This window comes from Nomia melanderi, chromosome 12, assembly GCF_051020985.1.
Source record: "Nomia melanderi isolate GNS246 chromosome 12, iyNomMela1, whole genome shotgun sequence".
Taxonomy (NCBI): Eukaryota; Metazoa; Arthropoda; class Insecta; order Hymenoptera; family Halictidae; genus Nomia; species Nomia melanderi.
Window position 1 is genome coordinate 2190771 of NC_135010.1, and position 19381 is coordinate 2210151.

At 32.1% G+C, this 19381-nt stretch overlaps 1 protein-coding gene across 1 annotated transcript in view; it reads left to right on the forward strand.

The window, feature by feature from the left end:
• dve (SATB1_N and homeodomain domain-containing protein dve) overlaps positions 1 to 19381 on the forward strand; it is a 121822-nt gene that overhangs the window by 13247 nt on the left and 89194 nt on the right. The window contains exon 2 of the mRNA XM_031974968.2: positions 10171 to 10441. Coding sequence (XP_031830828.1) covers positions 10171 to 10441 — 271 coding nt within the window. The remainder of the gene's footprint in view (positions 1 to 10170; positions 10442 to 19381) is intronic.

Genomic DNA, 19381 nt, shown 5'->3' on the forward strand with positions numbered 1-19381 from the left:
AATCATTTAATTAGCCGTTGCTTTTAAGGTATAAGAAAACGTTGAGATTCTAAATGCTCAATAAACAATAGAAGAATCGCAGAGAAAGAAATAACAACCATTTAATCAAACGTTGTTTTGAGGTGTAAGATAATTCATAATTTTACTGATGATTTTAAAGTAATGTTGTTCACGTAATTACTAACACTCCGACGATAAAAGGAATGATTGGCAAGGTTCTTTCGTGCAAAGGACGAAGGGTTCCTATCGAAATTGATGGGTCCAGGTGGTTGGAATGAAACGCGAAGTTCGAAGAAATAATAAAGAGGTTCGGGTGGTGTACACGGTAATTTACGCGCCTCGGATACGTTGGCAGGGCAGCGGCAGTAGCGAGCGATGCCAAACAGCCCAGGGTCCACAACACGAAACGCGCCGCGAAATTTTTGATAGAGTGATGCGGCAATTTAGAGAATCATTGAGTCTGACGCAAGAAGTACCCTGAAATGGATCTACCCGGTTTAATTGTCCAAACATTGTCCGCCGGTTGGCCGCTCTTGATGCAATGTTACGTAACCCCGTTAGAACAGGCGCAACAGAAATTCGTCTTGAAATAAATTCCTGAAATTCCTGGGACTCGTGCTCTCGCAACAGGAACGCACGGAATTTTACATTGGCCGGCGATTAAGGTTATCATCTTAACGGGAAACACCCGAGCAGGAAACGTCGACGTTGCGTATCTCTGTTCCACCCGGTAGATAAGCTGATCCGCCGATAAACGATGTCGAACCGCTGTTTACGATGCCAGCATTAATTCGTGGTGATGTTACGTTTTGCATACGGGAACCGAATTCGGCTCGTTTTATTTTTTCGGTTCGGTTTGTTCGCTGATATCGATTCTGGGTTGATTGTAATGGCGGACGAGTGGCTCCAGATCCCTGCGAGCATGTAGGAACTTCCGCTGACATTCTCGAATTGGAATAATTTCATCAAATTTCTCTTTGAAATTAAAATAATAATTAAACATAAATAAATTGAACTTATTCTCTGCCGCTCGAGGCGTGCGTCTGGGTGAATATTTTACGCAGAGACACTTATGTATATACTTCTATCCACCACTATTGTGTTTGTTTTGAAAATTTGTACATCCGCAACGGATGGATTTAAGCGCTTCTGCATAAAAACTACTAATGTGATTTGGAATCTCTAAGAATTCTTTTCTTTTTATTGATAATTAATTCCTCGCGGAGAAGTCGAGTGATTTATTAATACTTAACACTATTTCTACCAAAGGTATCAAAAGACAACTTCTGAAATTTTAACGTTAAATTATTCTCCAAGTTTAGTCGTATATTCTGAATTGACTTTTCACCTTTTTCAATGACGATTGTAAAATTAACTATCCAAAATGCGATTGAAGAAAAATGTTTAAACTGAGAAAATAATTGTAAGTTGAAGTTCCAGAAGGTGTCTTTTGACACCTTCGGTAGAAATAGCAAATGAATGAGTTAATCAAAGGAGTATTTTCTCAGGAATTTTTTTATGAGACTAATGATTTTCTCTGTTAAGAATGGAAATTATATGTAGACAATAAAACGTTCATGATTTTATTGAATTTCTCAGTATATATTATCATTGATATTATGATAAAGTGATACAAACGCGAAATATTGATGTTTTAACTGTTGACAGTCAGAAAGTCGTTATTCACATACAATATCTGTAGTCCAACATTAGAATTGTTTTTATTTAAATAGTTTAACTGTATATTGTAAAAAGAGTAGATATTTTAAGATGTGTTTTTACGTAGAAATGTTAAAATGTAATACTCGTATATTTTAACAATTTTATTATTATTATTCTTATTATTATTATTATTATTATTATTATTATTATTTTATACCAGAATTTATATGTACGGTCGTATATATCTTATATATAGAGTATTTGCGTTACTTTTAGCCTGCGTTTTTCTTATACACGATAAGTATTGCAAATATACAAAAGTAATGAAAGAGAAATAAATTTGTCTACTTTTTGTAACTGACACTGTAACCTATCTCAATATTTTATATGTACAACATTTTTCCAGAAACAAATGACTTTTAATCTCAGAAATTGTACTTTATTCGTTTCTTACCTAGTGTGATATGAAATTAAAAATATATAAGTAACGAATAATAAAAAAAGAGACGTAATTTGTAGATTTCACAATATTGTATTAAGTGGATTATCCAGAAGTAAATTATGGCTTTCAATAATCCAAATTGAATAAATCAATTAAATTAAAAACTTACCATATTCTTTAATTTATGTTTATTCTTTAATGTGCTACTTTCAAGCGTAGATAACGCGTTATGTCATAGGAAAAGTAAACCCTTTCACTACATCTTAATTGTGATAATTCTATTGTACGTGACAATTAAAAAAAAAAGCATATAATGCCCTGTTTCGGATAAGGTATGATGAAAATTCTCATGGTGAAAAAGTCAAGCAGATTAACAGAAACAAAAAATTATTTTATAACTTTAAAGATATTAAATTTCTTCAAAAAAAAAACTTCAATAACACTAAATCTGCCAGACGGATCAAAATGACCCATTCCTAATGTCTTGTTTGCAATTATTAAAAAGATGAGAGAATTTATTAAAAACATTGATTTAGCAATACCCAAACTGAATTGTAAATCAATTGAAAACTCAATAGATACGCTCTTGGTGTTTCTATATGGAAATTCCATAAAGACAATTTAACTGCTTGGTAGTTTTAGTGTTAAACAGTTAACATCAGATACGAATCGCCTACTATTAAAAATCTACAATAAAAACTCAAATTTTACTCGCGAGTAATGAATACCTCACTCTTAAACAACAAATAAATATTGATTCAGAACCGTTAGCTTGATATGATTCGTATGAGAATTTCTCGATACAATTGAATATTTACATTTTTTCGGCTACCTCGAAGCAGACCAGTTTCTTTCGCAAGGGTAAAGAGAAGAAAATAAAATAATTAAGAAGCTCATTCCCATGGGATAATGCGTCGTTCCTTTGTGCAGCTCCGAAAATTGCGGAGAAATACCAAGCGACATGAAGATACCTTTGCCGGCCGAGCGGTGCATCCCCTTTTGCGTCACGTCGAAGTTACCGCGATATCACTTGGGGCGTTAGCCGGATAAGCCGCTAACCCCATCCACCTGTTGCCCCTTCTTATGCGTTCCTGCTTACAGGCTCACGTTCATCCTCATTCCTCGCGTGGAAGCGAGCCAAGGACCCGTCATCCTCTTCCAATTCACGCTTACCTTAGGGCTTCGCCTTCCTCCCTCGTCCACTCCTTTATGCGATGGTGTCAGGCTTCTACTCCTTTTCCTTTCCTCCTCAGCTGAACGGTGTCCTCGTTCGCCTCTCTTCTTCCACGTCCTTCTCCTCCTCCGCCGTATCTAGCTTCTCTTTCTCTGCCGCGTCATCTCGTTCGTTCCCGTTCCAAGCCCGGGTCTTCAGCAGTCTGACGTGTTTTTTGCGAGTGCATACCTCGAAGCAGCTCCCGAAACAGTAGCTGGTACCCAGGTACAGTCCGGGCCAGTGAAAAAATCAGCGACCCGAGGCTCGGTCCTCTCCGTGCCGTTCGCCGGATGGACGATCGAATATTTAGATCGATATTCTTCTTGCAAACAATCGCTGGCCCCTGGATTTTTCGGGATCCTGGGATTTTTTAGGGGATGCTGCCATACAGGGTGGATCGAGAGTCTGCTTGTTTATTTGTTTCGAAAATGTTGACGCGTTACGATGTTTGATAATTCATTGTAAGCTACAATTGTATTTTATAACATAATTAATGTTGTTTAATGGAAACTTGGTTAATTGAAAGTATTATTTATAAATACACAGTTGTTTTCTCTTGTTTCTGAGAAGTTGATGAAACCGACTCGTACAGTTGCTGATCACATCGATTCAATTACACTTTGGAAGGTTATGCAAATTTTATTCTCTGCATATTGGTTTATGAATACAAAATATGAATAAAAATGTATATTTTTTACTTATGATCTTGTTGAATTAAGTGACCGGTGAAGATCTCGTCAAAAATTTACAATCTTTGTATAATACATAATTATGTACTTGATCAGGCTGTATAGTTTTGTTAGGTTTAATGAAATTTGTATATTATTTTTCTTTTAATAGAATTTTATGACGAAAATTAGTGATACCAAATGTAAGAAATTAGCATATACGGATCTAAAATCTAGTAATGAATAAAGTTCTTCGCGTTTTATACAGGTATATGTTTTTCAATTATAATATGTATAAAAGAAAATTTAATCGAACGCGATAATATTCTTATATTATACATACACTAAGGAAATTCTAAGTAACATAACTAATTGTAAATTGTTTCACTTTTACCTTTTTAAATTAATATACAAAAATACGATTTTATGTAAATATATGCAACCTATTTATTAGTTCTATTTTTTTTTAGTTATGTAACTTTCTAAATTATTCTCAATAAAATTTGTGTAACTTAATTTTTTATATATCAATATATTTACTTCTCATATACTGTTTACGTGAAATATAAAAAAATGGAGCTGTTTAGTTTGTTCGAAGTTTTGTTCGAAAACAATAATTACATAAAGTCAACATATAACTGTATTAATAAAATTAAAAAGAATTTCTAAAACAATTTTTGTTAACACATGTACACATGAATTCGGTAAACCAATTTGCAAACGTGTTGTCTCCATTTGATATCGCAATATTCATCTTATAGATTTCATGTAATCTTATCCGAACTCTGATCTATCAGTCTAGAAAAAGAAACATTATCCGTAATGGAGTAGCAAAAACCGAGTACTTAACTTATAAGCAACATTTTACGAGTACTTTATGATCCATGGTATATAATCAATTAGAAGATATCATCAGATTAATTTATATTTAGAAATGTAAATCTCAATCGTTACTTTTGATATTTGTTCATTGACACCTGCGAACGATACAAGAGAGTGTGCAGAAATTTTATCTGCATACATAATAGTAATTTTCACTTGTACTTTCAAATGATAGAAAAATTAGGAAACAAAATTCTTAGAAATAATGTGGTTATTGATCATAATAGAAATTGAAAGACGTAGTAGATGAAGGACAACGGAAATCTCTCTAAGTTTATTACTGATGACGAGTTGTTGTTTTACAAAAATGTAGTAAAGTGCTAATTCTTAGGTGAATGGTCCACGGTCTATAATAAAACAAAAAACTACAACCAAAGAACACCAATGAAAAATAATGTAGGTTTCATTTTCTTTTATCTTTAACAAATCCGGGACGTATTTACATAAATATTTCCAGCTTCTCCACATGATTTAAACTAATAAATTAATTGTAGCTTAGGAAAAATTGTTTACATCCTACTTATTTTCTAAATCATACCTTACCAATTTTTTTACAATTAAGACCTGTAAATTACACCTATAAATAAACTAATAATAGAATTTCATACTGTATTTTTTAATTTTTTTAATAGCTTATTTATAGATTTGTTGTGTATATTATATAACATTAATTATAAAGCTTAGATTGATATTTACAACCAAGTTCATAATGATTCCTAAGTCATAGTGCATTTGTAATCCCTTTTAAGTTGTATATGTATGATTTTGAAATTAATTTTATTTTGCATCACATTTATTGTCTAAAACATTTAACTTATTATATTGACAGGGTAATAAGAGAAGGTTTCATAACTTCTATAGTAGATAGTACTCGTCAAATAATGAAAAAAATAATAAAAATGGATCAGAAATATAATATGTTTAAAGTTATAAATAATTTTTTGTTTCTGTTAATCTGCCTGACTTTTTCATTTTGGGAGTTTCCATTGTACCTTGCCTAAAACAGTATATTATATGTGTTTTTAATTTTCACGTGTATTATACACAGAATTATCACAGTAAAAATATTATTATAACCAGGAAAGCAAAAATAATAAGTTTCCATACAGTACAAGAGCTCCCAAAACGCGAGAGCCACTCGTTTTAATCAAAACATAAAATGGTCTATAATATTAGAAATATTAATAGTCATTTTATTAGGATTTTTTTCATCATTTGGGGGGTATTATTTATCTTAAAAATTGTTAACTTTTTTTTATCATTTCATATATCTATAATTTAATGTATATAATTGTACTGCAGATATATTTCGATTAGGTTATTGTTCGTTCATTATTTAGTTTCTCATTGTTTTTTTTGTAATAAGTAATTGCTACATAAACTTTATTCACATTGAATATTTTCTTTCTTATTCATCATAGATGGAAGATGATTTAATATGGGTTATGAATTAATATTAAAATTAATATACATATTTCTTTGACTTCCACTTGCATATTGACTGGTTTTAAAGTATGTATAATTGAAAAACTGTTAATTACGTACTATTTAAGAAATAAATCACATGAATTGTAATTTTTAAATATACCATTCAAACTACATACTATATTAATATACTTTTTGAAAAAGAAATTCACCATTTAATAATTTTAAGTATTTTAAACGATATTCGTTATTAAACTGCACACAAATTAATATCACACTGAATATATACTGAAAAGTCTCCAATAGTATTACTAATTAACTCAATCATATAGATAATACATTGAATATATAAATTTTATTAAATAATTTTAATTTCATTGACAAAACGAGACGATGTTTCAGTAAAATTATTCATGACACAAATACTACACCACATTCTTTACCGCAGAATCTGTCTACGTTAACATTGGACTCCTCAAAATATATGTATGTCAAAGACAAAGGAGAGATCTCCTCTTGAGATACAACAATGTTCAATAAAATGTTAAAATAAGAACAGTTGTGACGACACGAGGATAGTTCGTGCGAGGGTAAACGATTTCCCGTTAGTTTGATCATCAAGTTCCACGGAAGCGTCATCGACGATCCAGTTTTCAGACGGCGAAAACCGCCGCGGTGCATTTCGCACTTCGGTCTTATAGTGTAGGATTGTCGCATTCTGGGCCCACTTGACCCTCGTTAACACTGTGAACGGCTTAGCCGTTAGTGTTAAGTTCAGTTCACTCATACATAAATCTAAGTCCGCGCTTATGTCTTAGCAGACCGCTGTCGGAATTGAGCACGTGTTCAGATTTCATCGGCGACAACGCTTAGATCATCCGGCTCATTCGATACGACCGAATCGTCGCAGATTCGACTATGTTGAGACAGTCTCCTCATCGGAATTAATGATGAAATCATTACGTCGCTTCTCTTCTGTCTATTATTGTACACGGCCAATTGGTTGCCAGTTTCTGTAATATTTACTCAATTTTATATTCACTCGACTCCGGTCGTCGTCAATAGTAATCAATTTATCGAAGAATTCGTATTGATGTTCGGTTGGCATCTTTAACCTGTTAACTGTGGAATTTAGTTTGAAAAGTCTCTTGTTTTACGCGCAATAAAATCAAAAAATGATGTATGTACTCGTCAAACGGAGGACGAATGCGCCTAGGATATATTTTAGTGAAAAACCAAATTAAAACAACGAAGTATTATATGTTTATCTGAAAAACGAAAGAATTCATCGTTGAAAAAATTAGTATCATTTCAAGCTTTAAGATGACGTATATACTCGTCGAACGCAGTTAACTGGTTAAAATGGCAATGAGTATCTGGTAATTGTTGACTTTTATGATCAATGAATGTATTGAGATGATATGCGATGAAAATAGCAAATGGAAATTTGAATGTGCCGATTATTGTTGCTACAATTAAAAAGTTAGAAACTAAACTAGTGAAAATACGTGGAGTTTCTTTGATTGCTGTTATATAATATGATAAAGATTAAAGTGTGTAAGATTAAAATTATTTGATGCAATACACTGGACATGTAGTTATAATTGAATCTTGAAATGTTGCAGTTTTATATTTTTATCGATTGAAATAAGAAATTACATTAATAGTTAAGAACTTTTATTTTATTAATGGTTTATATTTTGTTAGATAAGAATAGATTCATGTTTCATGTTTGAAATATTTTCATTATGGGTGTATTTATTACACTACGTATTATTTTTTATTTTCCGGAGGAATATTAGATTCCAGACAGAGAATACATTTTAAGCTTGAAGAGCAGATATGATAATTCTAAAATAGTTCAGAGATAAACTGCTAAATCAAAGTATTAAGAAGAATTTGCCATTTTTGTAGTGGACACATTAAAAATATTCGAAATCGGATTAAAAATTTAGACATAAACTGTCACACTCATATTTATTTTCAAATAAAAATCGATATATTTCTTAACTTTTATTATTACTTAAATATAAAAATGATTTGTTTTAAATAAGGTGTTAGATATGTATAAAACACTTATTTTGACATTATTAAGTATAAACTTAAATAATATAAATACATTTAATTAATACCTATTTATCAAATTTAATATTAATTTCTTGAACAAATGATTATAAGTTATTAGAGCACATGTTAATTTATGAAATATATAAACATGACAATATCCATAGAAAACGTAAAAATAAAGTGTACATGGTACGGTTTAAAATTACAAAATGGAAGTTACTAAAATCTACTCGAACATTAAAAGTTTCTTTAAACTTCAAACGTTGTATTTTGTGAGTTAATATCTTAATCAGTTGATATTTATATCAAACCATGCAGATAATCATAAAAGCACTTTTTTAATAATATAATTGCAATCTAATACTAACTTGATAAGAGTACAATAATATCACATATGTAGATATTTACACGTATAAAAGCAATGTATGTAAAGGATTTTCAATGGAGATCAATAATAATTCGAAATTTTTATCATTTTCATGGAAATTGTGGTATTTGATAATTTTCAAAAAAGGTAAGGGAATTAAAGGAATTTGTATTTCTGGATCGAAGGTTACCTTTGGAGCGAATAGGTCCATGTTATAAAAAAAGTTATTTACATCACTTATTTGTAATTCATTTAGAAGAAAAGGTTGCAATTAAACTCGTCACGTGAAATGAAATGAAATATATCACTTTAATTCAATATTAATGTTTGTGTGTGCTGAGATTTCAATCTGTACTATAGACTATTTTTAACTTTACTATTTTAATTTTACTTTGTGCATCTGTAGTATCTAAAAATTTTCGAAAAATTAGAACCTAAAAAGTTCGTATAATTAAATAGAGTGCAGTTCATTTGATATTGATTAAAATCATTCATGTAGAAAATACAGTTTCAATACAGTCTTAGATAATAGATTAGAATTGAAAGAATGAAATGATGTATAAAGGAAGAAAATTAGAAAACACATTGTATTAACCTGCTTACATTACATCTTACACTCTCTATTTTCTCATGCAAATAGAGTTTCATCGAACTTCGAATTATAATCCAACGAAAAAAAAATGAACTATCCAACTTACCATTTGTTTAATCCTCATGTTACCAACCTGGTACAACTTCCCACTGATATATTTTCTTCTCCAGAAGGTGCTTCCAATCTCCAATGTTTTATTCACTTTACGTCGATTCGTGATTTTAAAATGAAAAGTTTATCTGAAAACATTGCAAATTACAATGTGAACAAAGATAAACATCTGCTATCATAGGGGTTAACCCATTTGCATCATTACTGTACATATACGCTCAATATTGTTGGTCATTATCACAAGAGAATTGAGTGTGACGTTATATCTTCCGTCAACTAGAAAATAAAAATGAAGGTTGTTATCGGAAATAAAAGTAGTGCTCCTAATTAGTAGTAGTTCGTTCTACTTGTTGTAATTTTTCTACTTAACCCCTTGCCCTATAATTTATTTCGTAGCTATAACCAATACCAAAACTATAACTTCATCGTTAATAATTTATTATGAAAAGAAACCATTTTGATGCGTATTCTACGTCTACGTTTATTCCAAAGGTTAACGATTGATAATAAAAAAAATAATATTTAAGTTATATTTAAAAACAATAAATAACATTTAGATTTCTCAAACTCAGTTTACAATTTTTGTCACGAGTCTAGTACGATATTCTAAGTCAAGGGGTTAAATAAAATTTAAAAAAGGAAATCGGTGATGAGGTCTTTTTTTTATACTTCCTTATGATGCAAATGGGTTAAAATCAAGCACACAGAATAGTATTCTAAGCATAAAATTGAACATTGCAGAGCCAAGCTTTGGCATTGACACACAAGGTCTCTCCACCTTCGAGGCCGAGCAGTGTGTCCTCGTTACCGAGGAGCCCTCAATCAAATCAATCCCAACAGTCCCAGTCGCAGAACACTGCTCAACCTCCGCCGGTGCATCCTCACCAGTCGCAGACACCTCTGAGCGCGCCCCATACGCCGTTCTCCGCGCACAATCAACACCCGAAGCAAGAAGCGAACACCAGCCCCAAACAGGAAGGATTCGATCTCAGCAAATCCGCCTCCAGCACGGGTGAGTCTGTGTTTTCTTTTTTTTCTTCTATGATTCAATGAATATTAAATTGCCGGAACGAATGAAAGCCGGAGGAATCGTTCCGCTGTATTGTCTGAGGAACAGTCGATGCTAACATGCATGCGAAATTAACAAATATCCTATGGTACTCAAATCTATTTTCAATGTAACATTATCATTTTACTGGAAAAAAGAATCTTTATGAGACTGACGATGAATTTTGATTCAAAAGTTTGAATCAGGGAGATTCGTTTCAGTCTTGTTTTACTGTATCGAAATGTCACATTAACATTTCTTTTTTAATAGAATATCTTTGAATATTAATTAGTATTGTTATTATTAGAAAAAGTATACAAGTTATTAAGAATTTAAGGAAAGAAATTATTTTTGTTTGCAAAAATTGTTATCACTGTTAAATGTATGCAAAATGCACAAGAAAATAGAAATGAAATTGGACGAAAATATTCGATCTTCCATCTCTTAAAATTTCTTCATTAATTTGTTATTAATACATTTGTAACTCTACATCAATACATGTACCATATTATAGTTGCAATTAAATGTGAATGGTAAAAATAGGTAATATAGATTCTATATAATGTAATTAACGATTGAATATCAAGTTATGATAATAAAATGACTGTACCTTTTCTATTGAATTCTTCATTCATTCTCCACGTTTTTACATACGTAAAGTAAATACACTCTCTACCATGTGCTCCTTTTTTGACAGAAAAAGAAGTAAAATTGAATTTATATTATTGTATTTTCTACTTAATCTGTTAAACAAATTATACTGTCAAAGTTCATTTCAAATTTTTACGTGGGAAATTTTATTTATCATAATTTGAATACTCTTTGTCTACGATGCGAACGAGCAACAAGTTTTCTCGTTTACAAAGGTGCACGAAGCAGCACCCTCTATTTAAATATGTCAGCCATTTGGTACCTCGCCCCTTGTTTCACCTCGCCCCTTCTTTCTTCCGATTCTTTTTTGTTTTACATACACTTTCCATGGCTACAGCATACAGCACATTATCCCAAATCTCGAATCACTCGCATGTTCCCTCAGCTGTAAATTTTCGACGGCGGATGAATCAAGCCTCCGTTGCGTTATCACCTGTGTAGAAACAACTTCAATATGGTAGCACCATAAATTAGAGTAAAAATTATAAACAAGCAGTAACAGTTTGATTTAATCTAAAGGATCCACTGATGCTTTGCATAAATTCAGTAATATTGCACATTTATACCAATAATTATTATTCAAATATCTAATAATAATAAATGATATCCACTAAATAAAAATAAATTTTTTAAATGTTTAAAATATCACATCAAGTTGGTATTTTTCATTTATATTAGAACAATACTTTCTCATTAGATGTTTAAATACAACATTAGATGTTTAAGTTAGTATATGGTAGCAATGTTTCTACGTCTAATGAATTACTTTTTTACTTTACGTATAATAAATAATTTTATTTACCTTTACTGTATTATTAATTGTTAATTAATTGTGTGAGCGATTCTGTGATATGAATTCAAAGAAGTAATATTTTTGAGTCAATAAATTTATGTATGTAACAATACTATTAGTAAAATATCATAATTGGGGTTCGTTTGTTTCGAAATTAATTAAAGTGAAAATAATGTAACTTGAAATTCTGTTGTACATTAGTATAGAATAATTTATATTATAATATATTAATATTTTTAATAGACACATACAGTACGTAATTTTCGAAAGTTTTACAAAAGCATTAAATATTCATAAACAATTCACGTTGGACAATTCGATTGAATTTAATTATTTGAAGTGTTTATCGAGTGTCAAAAATACTATTTTATAGGTATTCTATATTTTCTCAGGATTTCGTCTTACTGTTTATTATTGTGAATGAAGTAATATTTATAATAATAAGGAAAATAATAAAATTAAAACATTCATATATAATAAAGAAATTAAGAGTTAAAAAATGTCCTCGAAAACAACGGAAAATGCATTTCCGTACTTTAAATAGATTTTCTTTGAAATCATGTTAAGTTTGCCTCATGAACAGTTTTATATACTATGTTTTTACTGAATTCATTTTCAAAGTACACTCTGTATTTATCATCATAGTATTACTCAATCAATGTACACCAGGTGATACTATTATTGTCGCCCAAGAGGAAAATTATTTAAAACACTCAAGAACGATTTATCTCTTACTTGTCCCAATAAACAATAATAAACTCTAAGAAAATATTGCCTGGAGAGTGTGCATTATATTTTACAGACAACGTTTTACATCGAATTATTCCTGAAAGGTGACAATTTAAAGCCACAAATGCAAATTAAAAACACAAATATAAAGGTGATGTCCTAATATTGTTTAAAGACCATAGGAACCATTAGCAATCGTAATGCTCGAATCAAAGGCTTGTATTTTGTGTTTGTAACGCAAGTTTCCGTCCAGGATGACGAAGAGTTTGTGTGTGTAGACGATGAAGGTCGTATGGAGGGATCGTTAAAGCTCGTAAATGAGATAGACTATCGGTGGAATTTCCTTGATCCTCGATAATGCGGTGGAAACAATTTGCACGCGTCCGTTTGCCAGGGCAAAACAAAACCAGAGACCGCACGTGTGACTTTGAGACATATCGATCTCATTTGTCAACTGTTTCTATAATTTTCCTGTAACGCATCATCAAAATTTGAACTTAATTTAACACTAAAAATTCCAGATAAGTCAAAGTGAGTCGTTTCGAATTTCATTTTTTTTCAAAAGATGCAAATGATTTTTTTAATAAATATTTCTTACAATTTGTAAGAGTAAATTGTAAATAATGAGTTTAATTGCTCTGAGTTTTGATGTTAAAGATTTGAACAGAAATTTGGAGATAAAAATACAGGTTGAAATACAAAAAGATGTAATTATTTATCATTATGTTATATTAATATTTACTTTATGGATGACGAAATCATATTTTTTTACTTCTTTTGATTCTTTATAGCGGTAAACATATTTTGGGCGATATTGCTCTATTTTATTACTGGTGTAAAATAGAGATGAAATTGCTACTGGAAAGTACAATATTTCTGAAACACACACTAATGAAGAATAAGAAAATTATCCCTAATAATTGTAAATTCTATATTTGCCAATAAATTAGTGTGATTTATCAAGAAGAAAGGGAATATCTTCATATTATATTACAGAAACATATTAAACTGATAAACAATTTAAAAACTTAACAATTTGCATCAGAAATGATCAGTCATCTATTACATTTACCTGACTAATACTAAATACTATTTACTTGTTATTTGGTGTTCTTATAAAAATACTTCTATACAAGAGAGTTTCTACGAAACAGAGAACATAATCTATAAATTTTCTAAATTAATTAATATGTATACAACATTTATAGATTCAACAAAAACGTTATTTAATCATTAGTAAAAGTAAATGAAAATAAATCATATGTTATGAAGATAAGTTGAAATTCAAACCAGTAGACTGAAGATCATTGTATAAGTTTATGTTTTTATAGATTAATTTAGAAGAATAAAAGTTAAACAAAGATGTAATTTATCCATTGTAGATTTTATTACGCTGCAAATAAAATGCAATCTTTATTGAAGTTAATAACAAAGAAGAAGTAATAAATAACTTTGACGATTTTAAGTTCTTACAGTCCAAATAGAATACTTAACATTTCGAATCCCCTATGACATTTCATAAATATCAATTTAATGTTTCTACAAAAATCTGATAACTCTATGAACATTTTCTTAAATTTTACAAAAAATCTACCTTTTACAATTTGCAACAATCAGTTATACGTATAGTAGATATATTTATTTAAACATACTTTTCATACATTAGAAATTGTCAATAAATAGTATTAATAAAAGAATTCTATTATTTGTTATTCTAAAACACGGTAAACAATGAAAAGAAAAGCCTGAGAACTTTCCCACGGGGGAAATTTTTCAAAGAACTCCGGTTCTTCAATAAACTATATTCTATTAGAATTTCCGTGATTGTGACTTGGTCACGAACGTCGGAATGCAGGGAGCGAGAGTACATATTTGCCTGTCGAATTTAGAACGACGAGGTGAGGTGAGAAGACGTAGGGGCACGCACTTCCTAAATCTACGGTTTCCGAAGATCCTTCTTAAATCTTCGAGCCCTTAGGCTAATCCTCGGCCTTGAGCTCGCTGCTCCCTTTTCCGCTTTTCCGTAGCTCTTATCTCCTCGGTCCTGGCCACTTCGGGTTTTTATGTCCCCCGAAATTCTGCGAAACCTTTGAACTATGGGAAGAAAACTGTTTTCGTTTTCTTGGCAGAGTCAGTCTTCTGGTATGTGACTTTGAAAGTAATCGATTAACTTAAAGCGAATAAAAAGTGGAGATAGTGATCTTCAATATCTCATCTTATATAAAATAATATCTAGTAAGAGAATAAAACACTATAATTAATGAAGAATAAAAGAGTAAAAGATTCAATTCCTTATTGCAAATTTATAAATCTTGGTAGTTATGTTTTGATTGTAAATTTGATTTCTTTTTTATGATAAAAATATACAAATTTTAGACATAAAGTATAGTAGATACGACCAAATGATAAATAAATATTTTCTCTTATTGAATGCGAATTTTAATATGCTTTATAAAATATTAATGTAACAATTACCTGAAAATTTTAACAAGTATGGGGACATTTAGTCTAACTTATATTTATTACTAAAATAAACGTAAATGCAACATAATTATTAGTAATGTAGATGCGATGGTATAATAAATAAAAAAAATGATTAAATGTATAAAAAGCAAAACGCGCATTATTGGATTTAGTAAATTAAATTTATAAGACTAACATTTTAAATTATTACTGATCCAAAAACACTTTTGTGTTGTTAATTTCGTCAAAGATGGCTCTGGGTCGGAAAATTTCTTACCGAAAAGTCGTGACTTCGGATAATAGGGTGCGTGTCCGTGTGTTGCGGGTTTACCTGTACGAGATTCGTGTGCTTTTGTGTGTACGTAAGGGGAGAGCACGAAGAGGGGTGGATATTGTGACCCTTACGAACTAATCCGGATTAAATTTGAATCCCTGGCTATGTGGCTAGGCGATTTGCGAACATGTACTACACCGTCTTGCAGCATACGATTGAACTCGTTACGACATTTAACCCTTTCTCTAACTCCATTCAGATTACTCTGGGATTGGAAACTGAGTGTTGATCCTCCATGCTTTTGTTTGCAGTGAAAAAAAAATTTGAATCGGTCCTTCCAAGCGTGCCTAACGACGTTCTACAGCGAAATTCATTGTATATGAGTAATTATTGCCTCTTATATGATTAGACTGTGGATTGCATGCATTTCAAATAGGGATCACGCAGAATATCATAAAATTATGATTTTATTCAAATGAAATTATGATATTTTATTTTGATTGTAATACGTATTGTTAGTAGGAAACAGAGTTTTGTGAATCTTTGTTACTGTACAATTACTTTGGAACAACAAAACCATAGGAGTTTCCGAATTTTATGTATAATTAAATTTAGAGTGATAGTGATAGGCATAATGATCATCATTGTTATCATGATAATCATATAGTGGTTATATTATTAATTTAGTGATAGTATTTGAAGCAAAAATTAATAGGTAAAGTATATTAGCATAAAAATAAAAGAATTTTTTATAAAAGCTTTATTTTCTTATTTTGTTTTCTATTAATTTATGTATGGATTTATCTTCCACAGATTTCTGAATAATATTTCATTTACTTGCAATTTTTTCATTAATTCATGTCATTCGTATCATAGACACTTATTATCTTGTTTACGAGTGTCAATGATGCTACTAGGTTTAAGCAAGTGTTGCTCTGTAAAAAATGGCATAAAATTAAGAATCGTTATTGAGGTGATTCATGAGTTGGGGAAGTAACCTTGAACGATCAATTAAGTTAAATCTGACTATGGTGACTGCGGTTAATGCTTCTCAACTAGCCATGCGTCCTAGATTCTTCAAGTTTCTTTTAACTTCTTTATTCTAGTTACTTTCTATAAACATAACGATAGTTCATTTGTTGCGTATTGTGATTTGACTTGGAAAATTTATTTATACTTACACGTATCAGTCTGTTAAATTTTTTAACATTCGGGCCGTCATACTGTATACGATAAAAAACAAAGCGTAATGTATTATCAAGGACCGTTACGAAAACAAGTATTTTTCATTAGAAATGTAAATGCAAGATTCATTTATTGTTAGGGAATACGTACATGCTTCATAAATGCGATCTGCACGCGTTGATTCATGATGTCATCCGTGTTATTGAGAACGGTTCGTTTCACGCTTGTTTATTTCCGAACGAATTGTTCACGGTTTTTTTTCTAAACGAACCCTTGGAAATCTCGAGCTTAAAACTCGAATAGTTAATACTCTGTGTTAATACCGTGAAGAGTTTTCGTAAGTGGAATAAACTATGTAATCGTATCAATGTGTAATTACTGTGTGGATTAATCATAACATTCAACGCATCCATTACACATGATATGTGTTTACATTTATAACGTAGGTATGAGTTTAGATACTAACACTACATTACACGGCTTGGGAACAAGAATTTTTTGGAGTTGGGACCTCAAACTCTTTGAAACAAAATCAAAATTTCAAAAACAAAATCTTTTGAAATTTATTTCACACTGACTGTTTATTTCATTATAACATTTTATATACAATAATGTGTATATTATTATTTCTATAGGTATGTATATTAATGTATATATATTATAATATCTGCATAAATATGCTAATTGAAGTTTTGTTAGTATACTTGGGAAATGCAAAAAAATAGTCTTAAGAAGATTTTTTATATACTTAATTTTTGCAATAAAACATTGAGTAACACTCCTGAAACTGTGTTATTTTATAATGTTTACAGAAAAATTTGCATGTGATTTCTTACTATTTCCACATAGTATGTAGTCTGACATACCAGAAAAGCTTAAGGAGACATCAGCGGTAGTTCATATATTTCTTTTATATTTTATTTAAAAACAAAAATAAAAAGGTGCTGAATTCAACAATTTTTATTTAGTAGAAAATACAAAGAATTAAAATTTAAAGCGAGATTTTCGAAAAATGTTCCATTTATTACAGGTGTAAATTAAAGTAGCAAAAATTATTAATAATATTTAATAATTATCATCCAATCCTGGACTAAATAACTTATTTTCCGTTAATTCTATTATTTTTGTATTTTTAGTGATTTTTTATTCCTTCTGTATTGCTTAAATTATTTTTAGTAATAGTATTGAGCCTTATTTAAAAATGTGTTTAAAGAGGACTAATTAAATCACGTTACGTTCATTACAAACGTTTATTATAATATTTCGTGAACATTTTGCAGTATAGCATTTTAGTAAATCACCATGTGTAAGATCTTCAATTGCAATGAAGACCATTTGCAGGAAATCAGAAAATACCAACAAAACTGAAACAGTTCGAGAAACATTCAAAAAACCTTTTCACAGAACGTAATCAAAAGATACAGTACCATCAAGTAAAAGCATTTCTGAAATCTCGATTACTTTATCTTTCTCAGTTATTCTTTTACCAAAACGCGCATCTCTACTAATCAGGTCACCGATTTTATCATATTTTGCTTGTTTCCAAACTTGAGCGCTTATCAGCTTCATTAAAAACGACTAAAACCACCAGAAGCAATTATTCAATTATCTTCATTATCTCAACGATAAAACGAGCTCCAGCGGCTCGCGCGTCGTTAACCCGACGAATCGGGCCAGAGCGACACCAAGCAGACACCTTATCTGCGAGTAACGAAAAGAATCGTGCAGGGACAACGCGATGCGGATAATAAACCGAATGTCGTGAAACGCGCGAGGTATGCCAAGAGTGGAACACGGGTAGTGCGCGAGATGCGAGCGACGCTAGAGGAGGGAGGACGCTGGGCTCGGGGCGGTGGTGGGAGGGGAGAGGTTAGGATTAGCTGAGTTGTGTGCGTTGGATTTCCGATTTAGACGGCGAGCGGCGCACACTCGACCAATAATCCCGGATTAATCCTAGGTTCGACTGTATATATGTATACGCACGCGTACCGATTCACAGAATGGCACACAGCGCTGCGGACGCGTATCCTCGCGCGGCGGAATAACGAGCACACTCGCAAGAGGCGCTCATGGAGTCCGGTCAAACCGAATGAGCGGAGTGTCTGCGTGCACGCTACACACCTAGCCCGGGATATCCTGACTGAAGGCGCAGTTGCGCGGACCTGCCACACCAACAGAGCCTGTATACGTGCGCGTCGGTACAGCGTGCCGGGCGACGCGGCGGGTAGCGGGAGAGAGAATCAGGCCGCGGCGCCAAAGGATTTGGCTACACGCACACAAAGCCTCGCGCGCCCGCGCGGGCATACATCGACGCAACGGCCAAAGATAATCCTCACGAATATAGAACCCGGATAATCCCCGTGTAGGGTGGTATATACGTTTGCTGGACGAAGCCGCGTGTGCGTGCTCACGTACGGTCGCGTACACTTATCACCGGCACGGGATGATGGTCCCCAGAAAAGGGTGGCGTGGAGAGAACCGGTGGTGGGGGTGGATCAAGGGAGACGGCCGGGAGGGGAAAGGACTATGGCAGAGCACACAAGGTTTAGAGGCTAAGCGGCTCATCCCCCGGGAAGCTTTACATCCCGTTCTGATACGACGGGAATTCTACGAACGATTCGAAAGATATATCCTCTTTGTGTGTGGGGTCGAGGTGCGCGCGAGCGCCCCGCACATCGGTTTCAATGGAAATATTGGACGGCGCGAAAGAGACGTGGCGTAACGCTCGACGCTCGTCGCGAGCCTAACGATCGCGACCAAGTGCGATGTTTTTAAGGATTCGTGTTTGTTGGCTCGCTTGAAAAGCAGC